The sequence below is a fragment of the Pelophylax lessonae genome (assembly GCF_965119305.1).
Source record: "Pelophylax lessonae genome assembly, chromosome: 7".
In the NCBI taxonomy this organism is placed as follows: domain Eukaryota; kingdom Metazoa; phylum Chordata; class Amphibia; order Anura; family Ranidae; genus Pelophylax; species Pelophylax lessonae.
The window spans coordinates 59,761,404-59,787,692 of NC_138774.1; the positions used below are offsets into that span (position 1 = coordinate 59,761,404).

General features: G+C 47.9%; 1 protein-coding gene across 4 annotated transcripts in view; it reads left to right on the plus strand.

Moving 5' to 3' along the window:
* Positions 1–26,289, plus strand: part of PRRC2A (proline rich coiled-coil 2A) — a 184,656-nt gene that overhangs the window by 50,945 nt on the left and 107,422 nt on the right. For all 4 annotated transcript variants that reach the window (XM_082264592.1, XM_082264593.1, XM_082264594.1 and 1 more), the window contains exons 6-8: positions 654–797; positions 2,200–2,381; positions 9,930–10,009. In XM_082264592.1, the coding sequence (XP_082120718.1) occupies positions 654–797; positions 2,200–2,381; positions 9,930–10,009 (406 nt within the window). The remainder of the gene's footprint in view (positions 1–653; positions 798–2,199; positions 2,382–9,929; positions 10,010–26,289) is intronic.

The window sequence follows — 26,289 nt, forward strand, 5'->3', positions numbered from 1 at the left end:
TATATATATTTATATATTGTGACAGGAAGTCAGGTAAATCTGTGGGTGTTGTCACAGACGGGAGATACATTTCTGCCTTGTTTAGACAATTCACCAATTACTATCAGGTGTCGGCTGCAGAGATAGCCAGAAAGGTTTAAGGACGTTGGAAAGCTTCAGCTATTCAGAATGAGGCAATTAAGACCTCTATAAGTTATCCAGAGGATGACTACTGATTGCTGCATCCTGAGGCTTTGTGCGTTAAGGAGAGCAGTGAGCTGAGAGACTTCTGAAGGTGGGGTGGTGTTGACTTTTTCTGTGTGAAAAGAAAACAAATAGACTATTGGTCTTCTGCTGTATGACCAGCAGTGTCTGCCCAGCAGTAGGTTGGGACAGACACCATAGGTAGGTTCCTGTGTTGTGAAGGTAGACGCCCCAAGTGGCCATGGTTTATTTTATGTTTGTTTGATTTATGCTGTTTGGATGCTTGCACTTGTTTCCAGCAAATTGGAACAATAAACCATAGACCGTTGTTTTCAACCACTCCTCGGCTGTCTATCTGTGTAACGAACCCACCCAAGGGGTCACCCACTACCGAGCTAACCCCTTACAATATATATATCAGCTGGATATACTGTAATTTGTGTCCCTTTTTTCTTTTGCTGTCATTGTAGGTGGAAAGGCATCAAGCCAACTCTCGCCATTCTCTCGCGAGGAATTTCCAACCCTGCAGGCGGCTGGGGACCAGGACAAAAGTGGGCAAGACCAGAGCACCTCCGCTGTGTCGTATGGGCCAGGACCAAGCCTCCGCCCCCAGAGTAAGGCTGATTTTGTGTATGTGGGGCTTCCATCAGGCTGTATACTAGAATTCCTTATGTTGTGTAACCAGCCGAGTTATGACAGAAGCCTTATAGCAGCCCCTTGAGTTATCTATCATATAAAAGAATGTAAGGCGCTATACTGCAGTATTACAATGTGGATCCATAACAGCTAGAGAAAGGTGCAGAGCCTGGTATGTGTGGACTTGTCTGGGTGGCCTTAGAGTGACCACCAGGATGGTGGTAAAACCAATATACAAAAACACACGGTCAAGGAGCTCCAGGGAGGTCCAATTAAAGCAGTCTGTGAAATAGAGTGTGGGACATGCCTCAAAACATGTTATCCTTGCTCTACTGACTTTTTAACCATCCTTCTGGTGCACTCCCATATGCCCTGCTAGCCCATGGTGTGTGGCTGTCTCCCACGTTCCGGTGACCTTACTCCCAAGGACACGAGATCCTCCGATCCCTGTGCTGCGACCGGTGGTCTGTCATTGACCTGCAGCTCCATCGCAGCCTTCAGCCACGGATTCCTACAGCCCCTCAGGCACATCCTTTCCATCACTGGTTTGGGTCTTTCAATTAGCAGCTGGGTGCACAGCACCATATAAGACATTTAATTTCCTTTCATTAAAGCATTATTTTAACTATATTTCCTTGTCTCCTGTGGATCCTGGGTTCTGATTAGTGCATCTACCCCACACAGTTGATTCCACAGACTGCTTTCATAGGGCCTCCCTGGAGCGCCTTGACTGTGTGTTTTTGTGTCTTGTGTTATCTAGGCCATTCTTTTTCAACCAGGGTGCCTTCCGATTTCTTCAGGGGTGCCTTGGCAAAATGATGAAAAATTGCCCAAAAATCGTGTATAAGTCAGTGAGTGGACCAAGCCTGCCTTTCAGTTACACAAAGCCACAGGTTTTCATTGTGTACAATTACAACCTTCTATCCACTGGCACCCAAACAGCCAATGACGTCATTGATTATTAAGGAGGACGGCAAGCCCCTTCACAGCATACTTGTCTGCCCCTTTTCATTAGCACTGGGGTCACATTACTGAGGAAGAATAGAAACCTTGAAACACTAGTCAGTTCAAGTGTGCAAAGGTGTATTTGATTTGGAGAATAATAAATCCCCTCTGTCGGGTGTCCTACATGTGTGGATGTTGCTGCATTATGTGAAGTTGTTAGTTTAATTTTTACATTTTAGAACGTGTTGCCTCGAGATTTTGTATAATCTTATAGGGTGCCTTGACTGAAAAAGGTTTAGAACCACTGATCTAGGCCATCATTAATTAACCCTCTAGTGCCCTCTTTTTGTCAGATCTGGTTATTTTTCCACTTTTGTATGTTAAGAGGTGTTATGCAGTCAATTTTACTGAGTGCCTGCTGTTTCTTCTCCACAGATGCCACCTCTTGGAGGGACGGGGGCGGGAGGGGGGGGCTGGCTCCAGGCTCCCTGGATGGCGATGGCCGTGAGCTTCCCGACACGGCACACGCCCCCAGCAATGAGCCAGCCCCCCGTCCAGGGCTACCTCCCCCTGCTCCCCAACAGTTCCCTCCATATCGGGGGATGATAGCACCATTTGTAAGTATGACAACACATTTGTTGCTGTTTCTTCTTTGTTTTTTTTACGCCTAAATCTTGGTTTATAGAAGTCCTTTTTCTTGATTACAAAGATTTTATTCCTTAGTTTCTTTTAAAAGTAACAATCTATTGCTTCTCTGTGTACCACTCTTCACTATGGATGAGTAATGTTGGTAATGGCAGATATATGTAATGACAGCACTTTTGTGGTAACCCATATTAACATGCATATCTTTCTTTAGCATGATCATAACCAACAAATAGGTTCTGACTGTGCCACCACTTAACAGTCAAGGAGTGTCGAATACCAGTTGCGTTTTTTTGATTAGGTACAGTAGGCTTGTGCCTGCAGGCAGCCAACGCAAAAAGGCAGGTTTTTCCTCTTTAGGTCTCATTCACATGGATGTACCAATCTGTAACCCGTGCGAAGGAACATTTTCACCTGCTCAGAATGCACAGGTGTTCCATGCAGGCAGCCTCTTCAAATCAATGACAGGCAGCTGACTGGAAGGATGGACCTGCTCAAATCTCAAAGTTCATCCCTGAGTGTACATCCGTGCAGATCTGATCAGAGCACAGGCAGGCTGCCCTTCACACTTGTGTATGGATCTGTACGGCTTTGTGAATGAGGCCTTAGTTGTTCGCTGCACATTGTTTCCAATCATAAGTTAAAATGCAGACATCTCAAAGGAGCCTATTTGCAAATATTCTAAGCCAGGTTAGAACCAGCAAAAAAAGAAAGTGTTCTGTGTAAAAGGTGTTCTTGGATGATGGGTGATGCTTTGGACACCTTGTGTGCCTACAAGCTGCAGTGATAAAATCCAGCCCTCCTGAATATGGTTCCAGATGGGAGCACCTGCTGTAGTTTCAACAAGCTGGAACGTTTACCTAAAGCACCATTCAGCCAGGCCAGGACTAGTTTGAGTTAAATATTTCTTAATTGTACACTGCAAGAGAGTTAATTCTTTCGGATTATGTTCAGCCTCTAGGTGATTGGACACTGGAAGATAGTAAAGCTTGACTCTGCCCTGTATAACTCGGGCACTACTAGCATGGCCTCAGTTTTTCTCCATAGGGCCTTTCTCTTTTTGCTTAGGGAGTCTTTCCCACTCAGATACACTTTATCTTCTATCAACTGCATCTGGCTGCTGAGCCTAGATGCTGTTAAAGCAGCAGCAGTTTTCTGGATGGATCCCTATGTATTATAATTCCTAGAAGGGCTGTATATGGATACTGTGCAAGAACAGGGAAGATGTTGGTTGCACTGCATGCTGCATGTAGCGCTCAAATTGGCAGGTGGTTCAATCGTGTGAATTAACTGGCAGGGCGCTATACAAGTCCATGCCCATGGTCTTCTGTGGCAGAGTTCAGTCCCTGAAGACTCTGTGGAGTAGCCTGATCCTGGAGAAGTGAAGACTGGGCAGGTTTGGTTTTCCGATGTAATGTACATTGTAACTTTGGGAAAAAATCCTGGAAACCCAAGCCTTCCAAGATGGGTAACAATTCTTCCCAGTTGAAGGGGCACCCCCACTTCTACAAGTGGGCGGGGACACCTTGCAGTTGTACAGACTTATGATGTCTCTGGACATCTGGATTCTGGATATCTGAATATCTGGATTCAGAATGTATTCAGAGGCTTTAAGCTGAAGTTTTGCATCTTGCCTCACATGTTTTCTGCACTGGACCTGGTATGTTATCAGGTGGCCTTTACCCCTTTTCCAGAACCAGAAAGGTTTTACAGTTAGTATAGAATCCAAGGTGCAAAGACTAAATAATATGCAGCCCATTGTGGATCTAAAGTGCTTGAACAAGTTTCTGCATGTTCAAGGACTCTGGAGGAATCTGTATAGTCAGTGATTACTTCTCTTCATTGGGGAGACTTCTGGCCTTGGTGGACATCAAGGATGCCTACCTTCACCTCCCCATTTATCACCTGATCAGCGCTACCTGGGTTTTACAGTAGGCAAACTTTATTTTCAGTTTGTGGCTCTGCCCTTTTGGCCTGGTCTTGGCACCATGAGTATTACAAAGGTGCTGACCCTGGTGTTAGCACTTCCACGAACAAGGGGCATTCCCATTCTGGAATATTTCGACCATCATCATGCAAGAGCGATCAGTGGATGGCCCTGGGGCCATTGTGCAACAGATGGTGCATACACAGAATTTGGCTGGGTCCTTAATTTTCAAAAGTAAACTTTGGAACTGTTGCACTGTTTTGAGTATCTGGGCCTTGTCCTGGACATGCCCCTGGCATACGTTTTCCTTCCCTGGGAAAAGCTTCTTTCTAAAGTACAGTGGTAGGCAGTCCCGTATGCTCAGTTTTATTCAAGGATGTTGCAACTCAATATCCTGACAGCATGGGACAAGAAGACTGTCTGATGCCTTATGCGTCTGAGTACCAACACCAAGGTCTCCTTGGTTTGGTGGCTATCTAGCCCCGCTGTGGAGTTTGGATGTGGAAGATGCTGATGACAGAGACCAGACTGTCAGATTGAGGAGGTGTCCTGTAATGCCTGTTTGTACAGGGAATGTTATAAGAGGAGGCACAAATGCCCATCAAAGTTCCAGAGCTCAGGACAATTTATCTTAGACTTCAGCACTGGACCCCCTATTCCAGGGATTGCCAGTCTCGCTCCAATCTGACAGTGCCACAGCGTTTGCATACATAAAAGAAGTCAGAACCAGGATTCGGGAAGCCTAGTTCATTCAGACTTGGACAGAACTTCATGTTCCGGCCCTTTCCGCAGTGCACATTCCGAAAATGGAAAATTGTCAAGCTGACTTTTTTGAGCTGTCAGCAGCTGGATCCTAGTGAGTGGTTTCTCCACCCAGAGATGATTCACTTACTCTATCTCCAGTGGGGGACGCAGAACGCAGACCTACTGGTAACCATCTTAACAACAAACTGGATGCATTCATGTCCAGATCCAGTGATCCTCAGACCTTTGGGATGGATACTCTAGTCACCCCTTGGAATCAGTTAAACCTGATTTATGTGCATCTCCCCTACCCAATTTCCTTCCTCGCCTGCTTTTGGAGGATAGAGAAAGAGGGCTTACCAGTGATTCTCATTGCACCGAATTGGCACAGGAGGGCGTAGTACTCAGATATGAGATTTGGATTCCTAGCATGCGCTCTGTGGCCCCTACTGGATTGTCTAGACCTTCTTTCTCAAGGTGCCATATTCCATCCTGCTTATCGGCTGCTGGGTGTTAATGAAAAGGATTGTGACTCGCACCTCGCTGAAAGCCAGTAAGCCCTTATCCCACCAGGGTTTACTCACATAGAAAGCATAATTTGCTTGGTGCGAGAAGGGGAAGCTTCATTCTAGGAAATACTCTATGGCACAGATTTTATTCTTCAGTCAGGATTGGATAAGTCCTTGGCCCTAAGGACTATTAAGAGTCAGTTTTTTTACATTGGTGGTGCTCTTTCAGAGACTGCTAGCTTGCCATTCTTTGGTTAGAATCCTTTGTACAAGGGGTGTCTCACATTGTAACACCAGTATGCTCCTCATTGACTCCATGGGACCTCAACCTGGTGGTGTTGGTGCTTCTGAAATCACCATTTGAACCTATTCTGGAAATTTCTCTCTCTCTCCATTTCCACAAGGTTGCCTTTTTTGTTGCGATCACTTTGATCAGGAGTGCGTCTGAACTTTCAGCCTGATGTCAGGAGCCATTTCATGTTCTTCTGAAGAACTAGGTAGTTTTTAGACCACAGAACTTCTTTCTGCCTATGGTCTTGAAATGTCATTGAAACCATAGTTGTTACCTTCCTTATGTCTCATCCCGAAATATCTTAAGGAGATTGTTCTCGACTGCCTGGATGTTGGTAGGACTGTGCCAACCCATCTTTTAGCCATGGCCTCGATTTGTTAATCTGATGCTCTTTGTGTTATCTGAGGGTTTCCAAAAGGAAATAGCTGCCTCCCAAATCACCATTGCTAGGTGGATTTGGCTGATCATGACTCGTTAGACGTATCATTAGATGTATGACCTGCAAGAGAAGATTCCCCTGTTACTTGTGAAGGCTCATTTCACCAGAAGTGTCATTGTGGACTTTTCAGCATCAGGCCTCCATTTCCCAAGTCTGTAAGGCTGCCACCTGATCTTCTGCACATATGTTTGCAAAGTTTTGCTATTTAGGCCTTGGTTCCTTGGTTGGAAGTTCCTCTAGGTGACCCTGTGAGGACCTTCTCTGTTTACTCCACTTTTTCTGTTGTTAAGAGGTTGTTTGTTGGTAAGCCTGTTAGTCATTGTTTGCTGTTGCCCACCACTTTATGGGACTGCTTTTGGATCATTCCAGTGGTCTTTAAATTAACTCTTCTCCTTACGAGGAAGAAAACAGGATTTTTGACTTATCTGTAGAATTATTTTCTCGAGTACATCACAGGACACGGGTCCCTCCCCTCTTTCACTCTGATATTGCTTGCTGACCAAACTGAAGCAATGCTGGAAGTAGGTGGGATTATGCAGGACTGAGGAAAGCTTGCCCCTGTATTTCAATTCTTCATCCTAAATTAGAAAACTGCATTGTGCAGGGAGTCCAAACACTAGACATAATCCAAAACGTCAAAACGCAGGCCGAATTTTATAGCATATTGAAGTTTTAGCCCTTGATAAACTTAAGAGAAATATTTTTTTTTAAATCTAATTAGAGAAATGCTGCCTGACCAGAGTTCTCTTTTTGGGAACAGTTGCCTTCAATCCTAGCACTATTTTTTCAAACAAGTCACCCTAATATACACTGCTCAAAAAAAATTAAAGGAACACTTTTTAATCAGAGTATAGAATCAAGTCATTTACACTCCTGGGATATTGATCTGGTCGGTTAGTTAGCAGAGGGGGTTGTTAATCAGTTTCAGCTGCTTTAGTGTTAATGAAATGAACAACAGATGAAGTAGATGTGCAACAATGAGACAACCTCCAAAACAGGAATGGTTTTACAGGTGGAGGCTACTGACATTTTTTTTTCCCTACTCATCTTTTCTGACTCTGTTTCACTAGTTTTGCATTTAGCTAGGGTCAGTGTCACTACTGGTAGCATGAGGCGATACCTGGACCTTATAGAGGTTGCACAGGCACTCCAACTCCTCCAGCATGGCTCATCAATATGTTTCCCAGCACATTCTCAAGAGTATGGAGGAGATTCTAGAAGAGCTAAACAGGGCTGTAGAAGGTCCTTAACCCATCAGCAGGACTTGGTATCTGCTCCTTTTGTGTAATTAGGAACAAGATGAGCACTGCCAGAGCCCCACAAAATTACCTCCAGCAGGCCACTGGTGTGAATGTCTCTGACCAATCAGAAACAGACTTCCTGAGGGTGGACTGAGAGCCTCTAGTGGGCCCTGTTCTCACTGCCCGACACCGTAGGGATCAATTGGCCTTTGCCATTGAACACCAGAATTGGCAGGTCTGCCACTGGTGCCCTGTACTTTTCACAGATGAGAGCAGATTAGCCATGAGCACATGTGACCGACGTGAAAGGGTCTGGAGAAGCCATGGAGAACATTATGCTGCCTTTAACATCGTTCAGCATGACCAGTTTGGTGGTAGGTCAGTGATGGTCTGGGGAGGCATATCAATGGAGGGATGCTTATACCTCTACAGGCTAGACAATGGCACCCTGACTTCCATTAGGTATTGGGATGCAATCCTTGGACCCATAGCCACACCCTACGCTGGTGCAGTGGGTCCAGGGTTCCTCCTGGTGCATGATAATGTCTGTCCTCATGTGGCAAGAGTATGCAGCCAGTTCCTGGAGGATGAAGGAATTGATACCATTGAATGGCCCCCACACTCGCCTGACCTAAATCCAATAGAACACCTCTGGGACATTGTTTCCATCCATCCCACGCCGCCAGGTTGCACCTCAATCTGTTCAGGAGCTCAGTGATGCCCTGTTCCAGATCTGGGAAGAAATACCCCAGGACACCATCTGTCTCATTAAGAGCATGGCCTGACGTTGTCGGGCATGCATTCAAGCACATGGGGGCCCTACAAACTGAGGACCATTTTGAGTTGCTGCAATTAAATTTCAGCAAAATACCTGTTGCATCATTTTTTCCACTTTGATTTTCGAGGTGTTTAAATTCAGCCCTCTGTAGGTTGATAATTTTCATTTCTATCAAACGATGTGGCATCCTTTTGTTCCTAACACTTTACCCAGTCTATATCAGTAAAGAAATCCAGCATATTTTTCCCAAATGAGATCTGATGTGTTTTCAAAGTGTTCCTTTAATTTTTTTTTTTAAGGGTATTTATATATCCTGCAGGTGGCACCACTTCTTAAAGGAGAAGTATGGTCTAAGCTATTTTGACCCTACTTCTATGGATGACAGGAGTGCACTCTGTTCTGCACTCCTGTGACCCATTTTCAGCCGACAGCAAGCTAAAGCCTGCTGTTGGCTGACATCACTGCTGTCAGCTGACGTCAAAGCTGAAGTTGCTTGAGGCTCTGGAAAGATCCCGACTTATATGTCCAATCCACCCAGATGCTTGGACTGCCGCTGAGAGCTTGAGCCAGTTGCTCCCACTGCTCCCGTGAGTGCTTCCGCTGTCAGTCACCAGTTGCCTTCTCAGCCCCTCCTGCACTCACTGGAGCCCAGTCTGGTGCTCCAGTGAGTGCTGGAAGGGCTGAGCAGGCAGCCGGTGACTGACAGTTATCGCCTCTCTGGTGTCTGAATACCAAGAACTAAGTGATCAGTAGTCTTTGATCGCTCAGTTCTTGGTGTATAGTCGATAGTAGGCGGGGGAAAGCTGCAACCATCTAGGTTCATATATATTTTTTGTATTCCTGAACTTAAGCAGTAAAGATACAGCAGCTGTCACTGGCAGCTAATTATAAGGGAGTACATAGGTTAAGTTAGTATTTTTATAGGTTGCATTAAAGCATCTGTAACTTCTTGGCATCTAACCCACCTACAAATTAAAAATACTGATACATTAATTTTTAACTTTTATTAAATGCAGTCATTTGAATGTTGGGTTACCTTCTCCTAAAGCAACTCCTAGGGATGGAGGCAGAGTATGCCGCTGTGCTGAATGTTGCTATATTAACATCATTGCTCCATACAGGAACTACTGTCTATCTACAGATTGGGGAGAGCCTGAAGGCTTGGCTGCCTTTGGTAATCACAGTCTACTCACAATAGTGTACATCCTGTACAGAGAACTTGCTGGATGGCACATTTCAAAATCTGTTTTAGTTGTGACCATCTAGGAAGCTGCAGCGATTACCAGGATCACCAGGTATTTGACGTTTACAGTACCTGCTCTGTGCAACGGTTTTGCACAGAGCAGCCTCAATCCTTCTCTTCTGGGGTCCCCTGCCAGCACTCCTGGCTCCTCTCCCCATCCAAGCGGTTAAGTTACAGGAAAAGAGGAATGGCTGGAGAGGTATCAGTAGGGCCGGGATCCCTGAATGGATAAAGTACCAGCGTCTCTTTAATTGCCCAGCTCCTACCATAATAGGAATTTTAATTTCTTAGCCATTAGTCATTCCAAAAAGGTTTTTGTAGTCTTACATATATTATTTTTTTCCTAGATGTATCCCCCATATTTGCCGTTTCCTCCTCCGTATGGGCCCCCAGGAGCCTTCCGCTTTCACGGTCCAGATGCACCAAGGTACTACAGAACATTTAAGCACGCTGTGGTGATAGTGAGGGGATGAAGTGTGATGAGGAAATGTTGGCGTTTGCCATATTAACCAATCAAAGTGTATTTAACAAGAGAACTTGGTCTAATACTTTTATGTGCAACACTATTAATGGAAATTCTCATGAGTAGGGGCATAAAATGCAGCAAAATACTTTACTTAATCAAACAGTACAGGACACAGGCGTAGTCTTGGAAAACATGTTACATGTTGCTATCTTCTGGTGATAGGACTCTGGCAAACAAAACTGTTTGGGGCTCCGATATAATCTTATAATCCTTCTCACTAACAGTTCTCTGTTTTTATGTTGGTGTCTTTAGGTGATGGTCTTTTTTTTTTTTTTTTTATCTTCTGAGTTCTTATTTATTTATTTTTAATTTTCTTATCTGATTGTTCAGCTGCTGATTCCGCTTCAGGCACAATTTCCAGATGTGTATCGTAGGCATGTCATTGGGACCTTATCTGAACCCTGTTGTAGAACAAAAGATGTGGGTCTGGCCTTTAAAGTCGCTTTGGGCACTGGATCCTGCATTAGGTGCTCCTCCTCGGTACAATTTCCAAAGTATGTAATTAGACGCAGGGTGAAAATCCGATCCAGAGCAGTGGTGATCTGCGCAGGTATAACCCAGTGCCTTAACCACTTCCGGACCGCCCACTGTGTATTTACATCGCTAATTTGACGGTAAATACTAGGGATGCACCGAAATTTCGGCCACCGAAATTATCGGACGAAAATGGGCCTATCCCATTTCAGCCGATAATGGGTTAACAATGCCGAAATTAATGGCCGCCGTGAGAAAGGAGGAGGGCGCAGTGCAGGTTTGAAAAGTCCCGCCTCTGACCGGTCGCCCGCCTCTCAATGATGTCCCTACTACTACGATCTGTGTATGAATGAAGTGACACACCGGGCGGGGGGAGCAGCCGCTAATAGCTATAACTATGTGAGCTTCACTTCCCTGTCATGCGGGTATCTCCTCTGGTAGGGAAGTGAAGCTCACATAGTTATAGCTATTAGCGCCCGCTCCCTCCCGCCCGGTGTGTCAGTTCATTCATACACACAGTCCCGCTGACAGGGAAGTGAGGTGAAGGTTCACATAGTTCTAGCTATTAGCGGCCGCTCGCCTGCCCTGCCGCCCGGTACGTCACTTCATTCATACACAGATCGTAGTAGTAGTGACATCACCGGGAGGCGGGCCGCCGGCCAGAGGCGTGTCTTTTGAATGAAGGACACCGGAGGAGCACTCAGCAGCGTGAGAGTAAAGAGATTGAATCGTTGGGATGGGGAGGGACGCTGAGGCAGAGGGGGGGAGGGTGTACTGCCGAGGGGGACGCTGAGGCAGTGGGGGGGGGGGGGGGAGCGGAGCTGAGGCAGCTTACCAATGGTATTAGTATTCTGAAGCATGAGGTGGTTAATGTATTGTCACTGATGCATTAGTGACCGACCAGTGGCAGTTAATTAACCCCCTTTGTGCTGCATTAGTGCAACCAGTATCAGTGCAACCAGTGTTCATTTATGCCCCGTACACACGTGCAGATTATCTGAAGACTTTTGTCTGTAGACTTACCAAAACCATATAATATGAGGTCAAACCTAAACACTTTCAATTTGTATGCAATCCGGCAGGCCCTTGCACTACATAGAAAAGGTAAATCTGAAGACAAAAGTCTTCAGATAATCTGCACGTGTGTACGGGGCATAACACTGATGCTGGTTGCACTAATGCAGCACAAAGGGGTTAATTAACTGCCACTGGTCGGTCACTAATAGATGAGTGACCAGCAGTGGCATTACATTAACCCCCTCATGCTGCATAATAGAAATACCATTGGTAATTAAATTAACCACTTGCCAACCCATCACAGTACTTATACTGTGACAGGGTGGCAGCGACAGGTGTACGTCGCTGCCTGTTTTTGGTGTATGCCCCTCTTCTATCTATTTTAAAATTATTTGGGGGAAAAGGTCATTTTCGGTTTTGTTTTTTGGCCAAGGGCATCCTGCATTTTCGGTTTCGGCCCAGAATTTTCATTTTGGTGCATCCCTAGTAAATACTTGAGTTATGGCCGCAGATAGCGGCCATAACCTCAGTATTTTTCTACATGGCTGGCAGTCCTCTTTCACATAAAACTGTTCCCTGAGGTGAATTTGCTGTGTGAACACTTTTATGGGCAACAGGATAAGTGCCCACCCCCCTTCTGCAGCTTCCCAGTTGTTTTTCCAGATTACTGGATCCCTTGGTAAGGGGGAAAAACAATCCGGTCCTCTGAGGTGCTTGGCAGGAAATCGAGTGAGGGCAACTATGGCCTTGGAGGACCGGAGCAACGTCAGACGTCGCTTCCACCCAACAGCCTTAAAGGGCCTATTTTTTTTTTTTTTGTATTTGAAAAAAAATTACATTTCTCTTTCGCTCATTAACAGACATAGCTTCTTAACCATTGACTTGAACTGCCACCTACAGGAGTAGGACACTAGGCAGAAAAAGAGTCCGGCTACGCCTATGGGCAATCCCAGGGTGTATACTCCCTCTCTCTGCTCTAGGTACTCAGTTTTTTTTTTCTGCCTAGTCAGGAGTAAGGACTTAGTCCCTTGCTGGGATCTCTAGTCCTGGCATTTTTTTTTCTTTTTACATTTTTTTCCTCCTGGTTTTTTTCATGTGAGATTTACAATCAACTGCCGGACTGGGCGACCGGTTCGATAATCTAGATCCAGTGGTCACCCCAGTCTGGCCAGCTAGCGCGTGCAGACCTCAGCTCCATGCTAGGTCAGCTGTGACACAGCCCCACTGGACGGGGGCTGGCCTGCGAGTTAAACGCCTCGTTGAGGTCGCCTACGACCGGGGTCTCGGCCCGAGTTGCAGCATTTTTGGCCTTGTCCACCTCAGGAGGGGGCAGGGTGCTGTGCTGGGGGCAGGGGGTGCGCTGCTGGCGAAAGGGGCGATCGGCTGTGGGGGGGGGGTGACTTACCTGGTGGGGGCTCCTGCCAGGGGCCCCCTTCCTGCCTGTTCCATTTTCTGAGGCCTTGTGATCCCTCTTGGGTCCCTGGGAGCCACATGGTGCCACTATTTTGCTGTAGCCTGTGTGCTCAATGCATGTCCAACAGAGGTGGGGTCTGTTACTGGCGACCGAATGGTGCTGCCGGAGCGGTGGGGGTGTCCCTTAGCAGTGTTTTAGGACCTTTTTTTGGGGGGTCCCCCTATTGACTCATGGAGTCTTTGGAGTGCATTTCCCCACCTGATCCCTTCTCCAAGGCTGTGGGGCCCTCCGGGTCCCAACCATCCATCGATGCACTGACGGCGGTCCTGGAGTCCTTTGTGTCCTGGGTGGAGGTGGTTTTCTAGGCGACGGGCTAGCAAAAATCACCCCCCGTCTTCCCCCGCCTCATCTTGTCTCCTCAGATCCTGAATCTGATTTGGCCGCCGCGGATGTGGGTCACTCTGCTTTGTCTATAACCACATACCCTGAGTGCTCAGATAGTGAGGATGATTCCTCCACTCCTGTAGCCACACACGAAAAGGCGCTGGTTCATGCACTGATTGTATCTGTGCGTGAGACCTTAAAAATGGAGAGCGCAGCTGAAGCTGTGACAGAGGCGTCAGTTCCCTTTTTGGCACTCAAGCTATCCAGAGCGGCAAAAGTGTTTCCTTCTCCCGCCTATTTTTGCTTCAGAGTGGGAAGGGCCAAAACGTCCCTTTGTGGTCCCTAAGTGATTTGCTATGTGATACCCCTATGAGGAGCCCCTTCTTAAAAAGTGGACTATTCCACCGGTAGTGGACCCTCTGAACAAGGCAACCATGATTCTGGTTGAAGAGTCCCCGGCTTTTAAGAACCTGGCTGACAGGAAGGCGGTGGCTGTGGCCCGCAATATGTACACTGTGGCTGGTTCGGCACTGAGGCCGGTATTTATCATTGCAATGGTGTCGCAAACTTTAAGCTTTTATGCCGTGACCTGAAGGGGGAGCAGCTTCCCCCCCCCCCCCCCCCGCCTTTGCTGAGCTGGTGGTGCAATTGGTCCAAGGGCTGCAGTTTATCTGTGATGCCTCTTTGGATGCAGCTCCCTTAGTCGCTAGGATCTCTGTTTCAGCAGTAGTCCTTCGGCGTGTTTTAGATCAAATGCTGGTCTGCAGACCAGACTTCTAAAAAGGCCTTGACTGATCTTCCTTTTCAAGGATATCGCCTGTTTGGAGCTACCCTGGATGACATTGTTAAGGGTCTCACAGGGGGAAGAGTACCTTTCTTCCGCAGGCTACGAAGGGCAAGGACCCTCGTCGTAGGAGTTTTTTCATCCCTCAGGTGTGACTAACAAGGGATCAAAGGCTTTCAGGGCCGCCTCTGGTGGATCTAAGCAAACTTGGTCTTGCAAGTCGAGGGGGGGGCTTCTCCAGACCCGCGGACAAGGCTCCTTAAGCATGATGGTGCGCCCCCACCCGTATCGGGGGTGGGGGGACGTCTTTGCTAGTTTCAGGACCCGTGGACTTCCCTGGTACAAGATAAGTGGGTCCACAAAGTCATACAGTCTGGCTACAAGATCGAGTTTCACTCTTACCCCCTCCCTTTCTTTCCTTCCAACTTGCGCCTGTCCCCAGACCACTTACAGGGTCTGTTTTGGGGCAGTGCAAGACCTGATACTTCAAGGGGTGATTGTCCCAGTTCTGACATCAGAACGTTTTCAAGGATTTTACTCGATGCTGTTTACAGTTTCCAGGCACTGAACTGCTTTGTGCGGGTGCAAAAGTTCAGAATGGAGTCCATTTGTGTGGTAGTGACATCCCTGCATCAGGGGGATTTTCTTGCCTCTATCGACATAAACAATGCGAATGTTCACATTCCAATATGTGCCGGTCACCAGCGCTTCCTCCACTTTGCCGTGGGAGAGGAGCATTATCAGTTTGTGGCGTTACCCTTTGGTCTCGCCTCTGCTCCTCGGGTCCTCACAAAAGTGTTAGCCCCGGTGCTAGCATTGTTACGCCAAAGGGGGATCGCGGTACTGGGCTACTGAACAACCTCCTTCTGGGAGCGAAGTCTCCTACTGCTCTGATGGAAAACCATACTAACTCTGAGAAATTTTGGCTGGATTTAGAATTTTCAGAAGTCTGCTCTGGTTCTGTCCACAAAGCTGGACTATCTGGGTCTGACTCTGGACTAGGCCTTATCCAGAGTGTTCATTCCTCTGGACAAACTCCAGAAATTGCAGGCTGCAATTCATCTCCAGCTGTCCAGCAGATGGTCATCCCTCTGGACTTGCATGCGGGTGCTGGGCCTGATGGTGTCTACTGTCGAGGCGGTTATGTTTGCACAGTTCCATACAAGGTCCCTGCAAAGGGAGATTCTGGGCAAATGGGACAAGAATCCGCAGTCTCTGGACAATCGGATCCGGCTGAGCCGGGGAACGAAAGAGTCCCTAATATGGTGACTTCGTTCTACGGCTGGGCTAATCCTTCCTCCCCTTGTATTGGACAGTGGTCACTATGGATGCCAGCCTGTCCGGGTCTGAACACTGGAATAGTCCAGACTACCAAGCGATCAGACTGTGCCTGGAACATTGGACAGATTGTCTTCAGGGATGTCCAGTGCGCATTCAATCAGACAATGCGGTGGTTTATGTCAATCACCAGGGGGGCACAAGAAGTAGCCGGCACTCTTAAGGTGGGCAGAACGGTTAGTTCCAATCCTCTCCGCCGTACACATTCCTGGGGTGGAAAACTGGCAGGGGGACTACCTCAGTTGGCAGGTGTTGGACCAAGCGACGTGGTCCCTTCATCCAGTTGTCTCCAGCAGGGCATTCCCGAGGTGGATCTGTTGGTGTCTCGGCTCAACAGAAAGGTGCAGAGGTTTGTGGCTTGGTCACGGGATCCACGAACGCCACAGAGGCTTGGGGGCCCCGTGGGGTCAGTATTGTCTGATTTACGCCTTCCCTCCTCTCAAGCTTCTGGCAAGACTACTATGCAGGATCGAGACAGAAGGAATTACGGTCAACTTAGTGGCCCCGGACTAGCCTCGCCGGGCTTGGTACGCCAATCTAGTGCGGCTGGTCGCCGATGTTCTTGGAAGCTTCCTCTCAGGGAGGATCTGCTGTCCCAAAGACCAATCTTCCATCCTGCTTTACAGTCGCTGGCTTTGACGGCTTGGCTGTTGAACGCCAGGTGCTGATGGATAGAGGTTTTTCTGTGTCAGGGATTCCAACGCTGTTAAATGCTATTACATCTACCATAGTACATGGAAGACGTACATTGTGTGGTGTTCATCCTCGCTCCTTTTCGGTGGCCCAGATCTTAACCTTCCTTCAACTGGGGGGTTGAGCAGAAACTGGCCTTGAGTACTATCAAGGGCCATGTGTCAGCCTTAGCGGTCTTCTTTCAACGGGCCTTGGCCACACACTCCCTGGTGCATTCTTTTCTTCAGGGAGTTAGGCACTTGGCCCCTCCAGTGCGGTCTCTGTTGCTGCCTTGGGACCTCAATTTGGTTCTCTTAGTCCTCCAGAAACCTCCTTTTGAGTATCTTTGGGAGATTCCCCTGCTTACGCTGTCCCAGAAGGTGGTCTTTTTGGTGGCGATCACCTCTGCGTGCAGTGTCGGAATTTGCGGCATTATCCTGTCGTTCACCTTACTTGGTGGGTCACAGAGATAAGGTAGTCAATCTGCGGCAGTCAATCTGATATTTTTGACACATTGTTGGAACCAGTGACACTAATGCAGTGATCAGTGCTAAAAATATGCACTGTCACTGTACTAATGACACTGACTGGGAAGGGGTTAAACATCTAGGGTGATTAAAAGGCTGTGTGCCTAGCCAGTGTTTGTGTGTATGCTATGTGCTGTTTTTACTAAGGAATGTGGTGGATTTTATTCACTAAATCCAAAATCCACCACATCCCTACTGACGGCAAGTAAAAAATACTATTGTTTTTTTTTTATAGCGCAATAAATACAAATCTCAGAGCTGATCAAATACCACCAAAAGAAAGCTCTATTTGTGGGGGAAAAAAAGGAGATGAATTTTATCTGGGTACAGGCCGCGCAATTGTCAGTTAAAACGCAGTGCCGTATCGCAAAAAATGGCCTGGTCATTAGGGGGGTTAAACCCTCCGGTCCAGAAGTGGTTAAAGGTGTTGTAAAGTCAGGTTTTTTTTTTTTTTTTTTTTAACCTTAATGCATTCTTTGCATTAAGGTAAAAAACCTTCTGGGTGTAGCAGCCTCTCTCAGCCCCCCTAATACTTATCTGAGCTCCATCTTTATGAAGCGATGTCAGGGACTCTCCTTCCTGTTGGTTTGGACACAGCCACGGAGCCATTGGCTCTCTTGGCTGTCAATCAAAGTCAGCCAATCAGGAGAGAGAGGGGGTGGGGCCAAACTACAGCTTTGTGTCTGAATGGACAGACGGAGCTGCAGCACGGCTCGGGTGCCCACCATAGCAAGCTGCTTGCTGTGAGGTCATTTGATAGGAGGGAGGAGCAGCAACAAGGGACCCGAGAAGAGGAGGTTCTGGGCTGCTCTGTGCAAAACCAGCTGCACGAAGGAGGCAAGTATAACATGTTGTTTAAGAAAAAAAAAAGGGACTTTACAATCACTAGGGGTTAATTTACTAAAACTGGAAAGTGCAAAATCTGGTGCAGCTCTGCATGGCAGCCAATTAGCTTCTAAGTTGGTCTTCAATTCAGTTTTGAGACAATAAAACCTGGAAGCTGATTGGTTTCTATGCAGAGCTGCACCATATTTTGCACCCTCCAGTTTTAGTAAATAATCCCCATTTGTGTTTGTCTATTGTTGGCAGGGTTATCATATGAAATTTGAAAGAAACTTCTATTATTAGAAGTCAAGACATTTATTATGTAAGGGCTAAATTCACCTTTTAGGAAATAATAATGAATGCACATATTTGTGCAGGGAAAAAAAAGGTGCACCCCCCCCCCCCCCCCCCCACAGGAGCCTGCAAAGCATTGCACCTGTGATCAGTAGACTAGAGGATCATTGGTGCAATGTCAGGCTTCTGCAGACACTTTCTCCAGTTTTCCCCCTATACATCAGATTCTGCAGAGTCCCCCCAGAGTGCTCCCTTACATCAGAGCCCCCTTATACACACCTTTTCACCATCTATGTAAATTGATGGATGGTTGGGCAACACAGCACACATTAAATTTGTCTAACTTCTGTTGAGCAGCAGTGGGCTCACATGGATCATACAGGGCTCCTGGTGGAGTGGTATAAGCATTATGTTGAGGATTTGTCCCCTTGGTTACTACAACTGTATAAGAAGTGCTTGCACACACATTTTCTGCCTGTCATTTTATGAGGCCCATGTGGTTTTGCTGGCTAAGCCTGACAAAGACCCCTTACAGTGTGCATCCTATAGGCCCATCACTCTCCTTTAAAATGGATCTTCTTCAAATCCTTACTAAAATGTTAGCCACTAAATTCACCAAAGTGCTCCATCTCCTGGTGTTCTCTGACTGTTAAGGCCATGGACATTTATCTTAAGAGGGTAGCTTAGATGAAAAGAGGGCCCTATATACAGACGATGTGTCTCTGCATTGGCCACTTTAGATTGTGTGGCCTTCTCCAGTTTGGGAGTGAACTGGCACAAATCTAAAGACCTCTCTGGTAGATCCGCCCCATTGCCTTCCTCTCCTGCTTCGCCTTTACAATTGGTAAAGCAAGTTAAAATACCTAGGTATCACCATTACTAGCTCAGTGTTGGATATTGTAAGGTTAAGTGTATCTCCCCCATTATTGCCCACTTTAAACAAAAGGTTAATGCCTGGAGAAACCTCCCTCGCTCATTGATCGAGAAAATCCATCAGGTCAAAATTAATTTTCTTCTACTGTTGTTAAATATCAAAAGGAATTCCCCTGTGTGGGGAAAGCTATCTTTCACTCCCTCCATAGGCTTGTTTCTGAATTTCTTTGGCAGGGTGGTACCCCCAGACTCCGTCTCAGTCTTGCAACAGCCTTAGATGGAATGGGGGCTTGGCAGTGCCTAACTTTATAAATATATTTTGGCTGTACAATTTGTTTTTGCGCATAGGTGGCTGATCGGTCCATTTGATGATGCTGCAGTAGCCTTAGAGGTGGCAGTGGTGGGCTCTTTTGAAGCATTGGCCCATCTAGTTAATAGGGGACCACCATCTCCTCATACTCAAACTAGTTCTATGGGATCTGTCATGTGGGCCTGGAGAATGACCCATATGGGACTGAATTTGAGGAACTTTTTCACCCTTCTCCCCTTTCTCCCCTGTGGAAAAATCCCAACCTTCCTCACCTTTACACCTATGAGGTCCCCATTGTGTGGACAAGATAGGGAGCTAAGAAACTGGGCGATTTTACTAAGAATGGAGTACTGCGATCCTTTGATAAGCTAATTTTCTTATATCCACTCCCAAATACCCAGTCCTTAGGCTATATACAGCTGCGACTTGCTTACCAGTTGCAATTTGGGTTTGTTCCAGTGTCCTCATTTAGTCCTTCAGATTTGGAGTCCATGTTAAGAAATGATGATCTAGTCAAGCCCTTGTCTGCTGCTAACAAATACCTCTTCCCTGAGACTACTAAATTGCTCAGCGTTTGTAAATCCAAGTGGGTGTCTGTTGTCCCGGACCTCGATGAACATTTATATGTTCTACATTACATATACTTAGTGGTTGTAAACCCACTTTGATGACTATTACCTATAGGTAAGCGTATAGTAAGGCTTACCTAGAAGTGCTGTAAATATCTCCTAAACATGCACCGTTTAGGAGATATTTACATTGCATGCAGCCAATGACATCATCTGCGCATGCACTCTGAAGAAACGGCCGCCCGTGCTGTTTCTCCAGAGCTCTGTGCCGCGTCGCATGCGCGCGGGAGTGACGACACATGGCTCCAGGCTAGTAATACAGCCGGAGTCCGCAGACCCGGAAGGAAGACGGGTGAAGATGGATGCGGGGACAACGCGGGCCTCTTTGCAGGTAAGTGTCACATAATGTGCTAGTATGCGATACATACTAACACATTATGCATTTACTTTGCAGGGGAAGAAAAGGAAGAGTTTACTTCCTCTTTAATACCTGCTAAGCTAGTTAAGATTTATGGCAATAGTTCTTCCTGTTCTCTGTCGATCAGATTTTATGCACATTTTCTGGAACTGCTCATCTCTCCAGGTTTATTGGACTGAAGTCCTCCAATGTATTCAGTCTGTCACCACTATACTCCTTAACCCCTCTGTGAGGACTTCTCTTAGGTTGGTGGAAGGCTTGACCCCTACTAGGGCCATACAGTGTCTTGAAAAAGTATTCATACCCCTTGAAGGTTTTCACATTTTGTCATGTTACAACAAAAAACATAAATGTTTATTTTTCGGGATTTATGTGTGAGACCAACACAAAGTGGCACATATTTGTGAAGTTGAAGGAAAATGATAAATGGTTTTCAACATTTTTTACAAATAAAAAGTGTGGCATGTATTTGTATTCAGCCCCCTTTATTCCGATACCCCTAACTAAAATCTATTGGAACCAATTGCCTTCAAAAGTCACCTAATTCGTAAATAGAGTCCACCTGTGTCTAATTTAATCTCATTATAAATACCTTTATAAAGTCTAAATAACCTTAGTGAACAAAATGCATCATAAATGCCAAGAAAGACACCAGACAGGTCAGGGATAAAGTTGTAGAGAAGTTTTAAAGTAGGGTTAGGTAATAAAAAATATACCAAGCTTTGAACATCTCATGGAACACTCTTCTATCCATCATCCGAAAATGGAAAGAGTACACAACTGCAAACCTGCAAAGACACGGCCGTCCACCTAAACTGACAGGCCAGGCAAGGAGAGCGATAATCAGAGATGCAGTCAAGAGGCCCATGGTAAATCTGGAGGAGCTGCAGAGAACCACAGCTCAGGTGGGAGACTCTGTCCACAGGACAACGATTAGTCATGCACTCCACAAATCTGGCCTTTATGGAAGTGTGGCAAGAAAAGCCATAGAAAGTCATAAGAAGTCCCGTTTGCAGTTTGCGAGAATCCATGTGGGGGACACTGCAAACGTGGAAGAAGGTGCTGTGGTCAGATGAGACCAAAATTGAACTTTTTGGCCTAATAGCAAAATGCTATTTGTGGTGGAAAACTAACACTGCACATCACCCTAAACACACCATCCCCACCGTGAAACATGGTGGTGGCAGCATCATGTTGTGGGGATGCTTTTCTTCAGCAGGACAGGAAAGTCAGTCAGAGTCCATGGGAAGATAGATGGGGCCAAATACAGGGCTGTCTTAGAATAAAACCTAATAAAGAAGAACCCCACCACTCAGGCCAGTCCGGGTCCGCAATCCAGAGTGGGTGCTGAACCTCCGCTTGCCACCGCATACATTATGAAATAGGTCGCACACCACCGAACGACTAGATAAAGAGAAGATTCTTTATTCACATATAAGGTGCAAGGTACAGCAGGGTAGGATAGATGCGTTTCACACAAATTATACATGCTTGTTCACTAGGTAGTGAACAAGCATGTAGAATTCGCGTGAAACTCGTCTGTTATCCTGCCCTGCTGTACCTTGCACCTTATATGTGAATAAAGAATCTTCTCTTCATCCAATCGTTCAGTGGTGTGCGACCTATTTCTTTGTTTGAAGAAAACCTGTTAGAGTCTGCAAAATACTTGCGATTGGGGCAGAGGTTCACCTTCCAGCAGGACAACGACCCTAAACATACAGCCAGAGCTACAATGGAATGGTTTAGATGAACATATATTCATGTGTTAATATGGCCCAGTCAAAGTCCAGACTTAAATCCAGTTGAGAATCTGTAGCAAGACTTGAAAAATTGCTATTCAGACGCTCTCCATCCAATCTGACAGAGCTTTAGCTATTTCGCTAAGTAGAGTGGGCACAAAATGTCACATGTGCAAAGCTGGTAATGACGTCCCCAAAAAGACTTGCAGCTGTAATTGCAGCTAAAGGGGGCTCTACAAAGTATTGACTTGGGGGCTGAATACAAATGCACGCCACACGTTTCACATATTTATTTGTAAAAAAAATGTGAAAACCATCATTTCTCTTACGTCCTCCGACAGTCGCCGCCATCTTCATATTCGTCACAATGGGTATTAGACTTTGCTCCGTAGGAGTAGCTAGGCAACAGAATATGTCAATATTAAAGCTTTTAACATATCCCCACCCCAGGGGGTGGTCCCCTCAGTCTATACCCTCCTGCTTCCTGTTTCCTGCTTCAGTTTCAATGTCTAGCTTGTCAGGAGTAGCTTGATCTCTCTATGCTGGGGCATTTTGTCTCAGCCTTTATCTTCTTTTTTGAGTTTTTGTTTGAGTTTTTTCTCTCTCTTTACTTAGCTGTTCTTTTTGTCAGCATTAGTTAGTTCTTCTGATGAAGAGGATTCGTGCGGGCTGGGTCTCGGGCTGATCCCCCTGGTTGCAGGTTGTGGGTCAGTGGCTTCCCAGCCTGCCATCGAGCGTTCAGCCAGGTAACGCTCCTGGCACAGTGAACGACCCATCCCTGTTCGGTGCAGGGATGATTGGTGAGGTGGCTACCTCACTGGACGCTGTGCGGTTTCTTAACCCCGATTTTTTTTGCGTCCTGGATGCGACTCTCCCTGCCACATGCGCAGCGGCTTGTTCGCCTGTGCGGGTTCCCCACGCCATTAGGAGGTAAGTGTATCTATGTGGGGACCTGTCTGTTGGGGGGGTGTCAGTCTGGGACTGTGTTACCCTGCCTGTGTTCACACTATTGAAATCCCTATCTCTCTGGCTGCATGCTGTGGGCTGCAAGGAGGGGGGGCTGTGCTGCACTGTCTGTGTCAGTTTGTGTATGTGTGAACGGCTGTGTGCTGTGGGGCATGATTTTATCATGTTTGGGGCACTTTCAGCGACCGCTGCGGCGGTCCGCCATGATTTTACATGCTATGCTATGTTTAGTCCACCTCGCTGAGGTGGAGGAGCGGCGTTTTTGGCGCCAAACGGCGCCATTTTGGCAGCGCTCGCTCCGGCCGCATGGTATCACTGCGGGCGGCCATTTTCTTGTAGCCTTTCATAGGCTTTCATGGAGCGCCCTGTGTTGCATCGCTTCCTCTCCCTGGGTGCACCGATCGAGGCGGCAGCAGCAGCGATGGTCTCTACAGGTTTTTACCTCCCTATCCCTTTCTCCTTGCCTGAGTTGAGCCTTTTTCTCCCGGTGGGGGCAAAAATTGTGCCAGTGTGTGTGTGCGGTGGGCAGCGCTCACCGCGCTTGTTTAAGGGGCAGTTAACCCTTTATTTTCCGGCTTATCATTGGGGCAATGGATTCTCAGGGAAACGAATTTCCTACCTCTTGGTGGGTGACCAAGGGCTGTTTTCCCCCCAAGGGCGGATTTGGCTGCGGTTGTGTCTAATCTTGCTGCTCAGGTGCTAATGCTTGTGGCTGCTCAATCCACACAACGACCCAGAGTTTTCTATCTCCTCTGATCAGAGGGTGCTGGTGATGGGGCTGCTATAGCTGGGGTCTCCTTATCGGGGTCCCGTTCCTCCCTGGGTCTTGTGGGGTCCGGGGTGGAGTCTGAGGTAGAAGGGGTGGATAATTCTCCCCCTGGCTCGCCTGAAGAGCTTGCACTCATGGATGTATTGGTTGCTTCTATCAAGCAAACACTGCGTTTACGGGTTGAACCATGTCCTCCTGCTGCCCTGGAAGCTTCTGGGACGCAGAAAGACGCAAGACATTGCAGGTCTTTCCCTGCACTGATGGTTTTCAGCGCGCTGTTTGGAAACAATGGTGCAATATACGCAAGTCTTTTGCTGTACCAAGTAGGTTCAGGCTGCGTTATCCTGTCACGCCCGCTACTGATGAGCGGTGGTGTGTGCCACCTCCGGTGGATCACGCGGTGGCGGTTTTGAATAGGTCCACTGCGATTCCTGCAGAGGATACCCCGGTGTTCCGGGATGCTACGGGCAGGAGGCTGGAGTCTCTTGCCCGTCATACTTACTCTATTTGCTTCGCTTATGGCAGCCCAGGCTGTCGCGAATTGGACGCAGGTACTCAGGCGCGTCCTGGTGGCTGATCAGTCTCACCGGCGACATTGGATTTGGTGGATCAAATCCATCAGGGTGTCATGTATTTGTGTGATGCGGACCTGGATATAGTGCCGTTGGCTGCACGTGTACACAGTGTGGCGGTATTGTCTCGCCGCCTGGTTTGGTTGAAGTGTTGGTCTGTGGACCATTCTTCGCGCAAGACCTTAGCCAATCTGCCCTATGATGGATCTCGCCTTTTTGGCGAATCCTTGGATGCACTGATAAAGGGGGTCACGGGTGGTGAGGGCACGCTCCTGCCCCAATCCCACCAGGCTAAGGCTGCTCATGGTAAGAAGCATGCTTCTTTTCGGCCCTCTCAGGGGTCCTTTTCGTGCCTTTCGGTCGCCCTATAGGGGCAATCCATTCAAAGGCCAAGGCTCCCAAAAGAAGCCGTGGTCAGGTAAGCATAACAATGCGGCCTGAAGGGGCGCCCTCGCCCAGTTCTGGGGTGGGGGGACGCTTGCTCGGTTTTTTTCTTCAACCCTGGTTGGCCCGTGTTCGGGACAGGTGGGTTCAGGAAATCGTTCGTTCTGGTTACAAGATCGAGTTTTCTCTCCCGGCCGGAGAGCAGATTTTTTCCCTCAAGTGGTTCCGGTGCCTCATCGGGACAGATTTGGGGGGTTCTCTTCCAATCTGTTCGCTGTGCCCAAGGAGGAGGGCAGGGTACGTCCAATTCTGGACTTAGAGGCTCTGAACCGCTTTGTGCGGGTTCACAAGTTCTGCATGGAATCCCTGCGGTCGGTGGTGGCTGCCCTGGTTCTGGGGGAATTCATGGCTTCCATCGACTTGAAGGATGCGTGCCTTCACATCCCGTTTTTCGAGGGTCGCCAGAGGTGACTTCGATTCGCCATTGCGGAGGATCATTGCCAAATCGTGGCGTTACCTTTTGGTCTCGCTTCGGCTCCACTGGTCTTTTTCGCCAAGGTGCTTGCACCGGTTTCTGGCTTTGTTGAGAGCCCAGGGCATCTCTGTCCTGGGGTATCGGGAAGTTATTCTGGTTCGGTCTACGACCAGCCAGGGTCTGGAGGAGGACCTGTCCTTCACGATGCTGACTCTCAGGAGTTTGGTTGGGCGATTGATTTTCCTTAGTCGACGCTGTGTCCGTCGATTCGTCTTCCCTACCTGGGAATGATTCTGGATTCGGTCCAGGCGTAGGTCTTCCTACCGGACGACAAACTCAGGATTCTTCAGGAGAAGTCAGGTCCCTCAGGGACGTTCCGTGCTCGTCACTCCGGACGCGCATGAGATGTCTGGGATTGATGGTCTCGGCTTTCGAGGCGATTCCTTTCGCCCAGTTTCACAAGCGGAGATCCTGTCCAGGTGGGACGGGCGACCGCAATCTCTGGATCCAGATTTCGTTGGGCCATCGCACCAGAAGGGATCTTCTGTGGTGACTCCAGTCCCCGGCGGTGTCGGGGGGCAAGTCTTTTCGTCCTCTCTCATGGACAGTGGTCACCACGGATGCCAGCCTGTCGGGCTGGGGTGGTGTTCTGGGCGTTCTGTCCGCCCAGGGTACTTGGTCGGAGGCGGAATCCTCCCTTCCGGTCAGCATTCTGGAATTGCGTGCGATGAATCTCTGCCTTCAACGTTGGCCGGACAGGCTGCAGGGCTGTCCGGTTCGGGTGCAGACGGACATTGCCACGGCGGTGGCTTACGTCATTCGCCAAAGGGGCACCAAGAGAGCCCGGGTGGCTCGGGAAGTGGCCGACATTGTCTTGGGCCGAGACACATGTCCCGGCGATATCGGCGGTTCACATTCCGGGGGTGGAGAACTGGCGGGCGGATTATCTGATGCCGCAAGTCCCTGGACCAGGGGGGATGGCCCCTCCGTCTGGATGTTCTCCAGATGTTGTGCGCGAAGTGGGGTCTTCCGGAGGTGGACCTGTTCGCGTCTCGTCTGAACAGCAAGGTGTACAGGTTCGTGGCAAGGCCACGCGATCCTCGGGCAGACGCGTCAGACGCGTTGGTAGCTCCGTGGCATCAGTACCGACTGATGTATGCGTTTTCACCGTTTCAATTGCTGCCCAGGTTCCTTCGCAGGTTGGTCTCGGAACCAAAACACAGTGATTCTTGTGACACCGGACTGGCCTCGCCGGTCCTGGTACACAGACCTCGTGCATTTGGTGGTCGACGCCCCGTGGCGTCTGCCTCTTCGGGAAGATCTTCGGTCTCAAGGGCTGATATTTCATCCTGACTTACAGTCGCTGGCTTTGCCGGC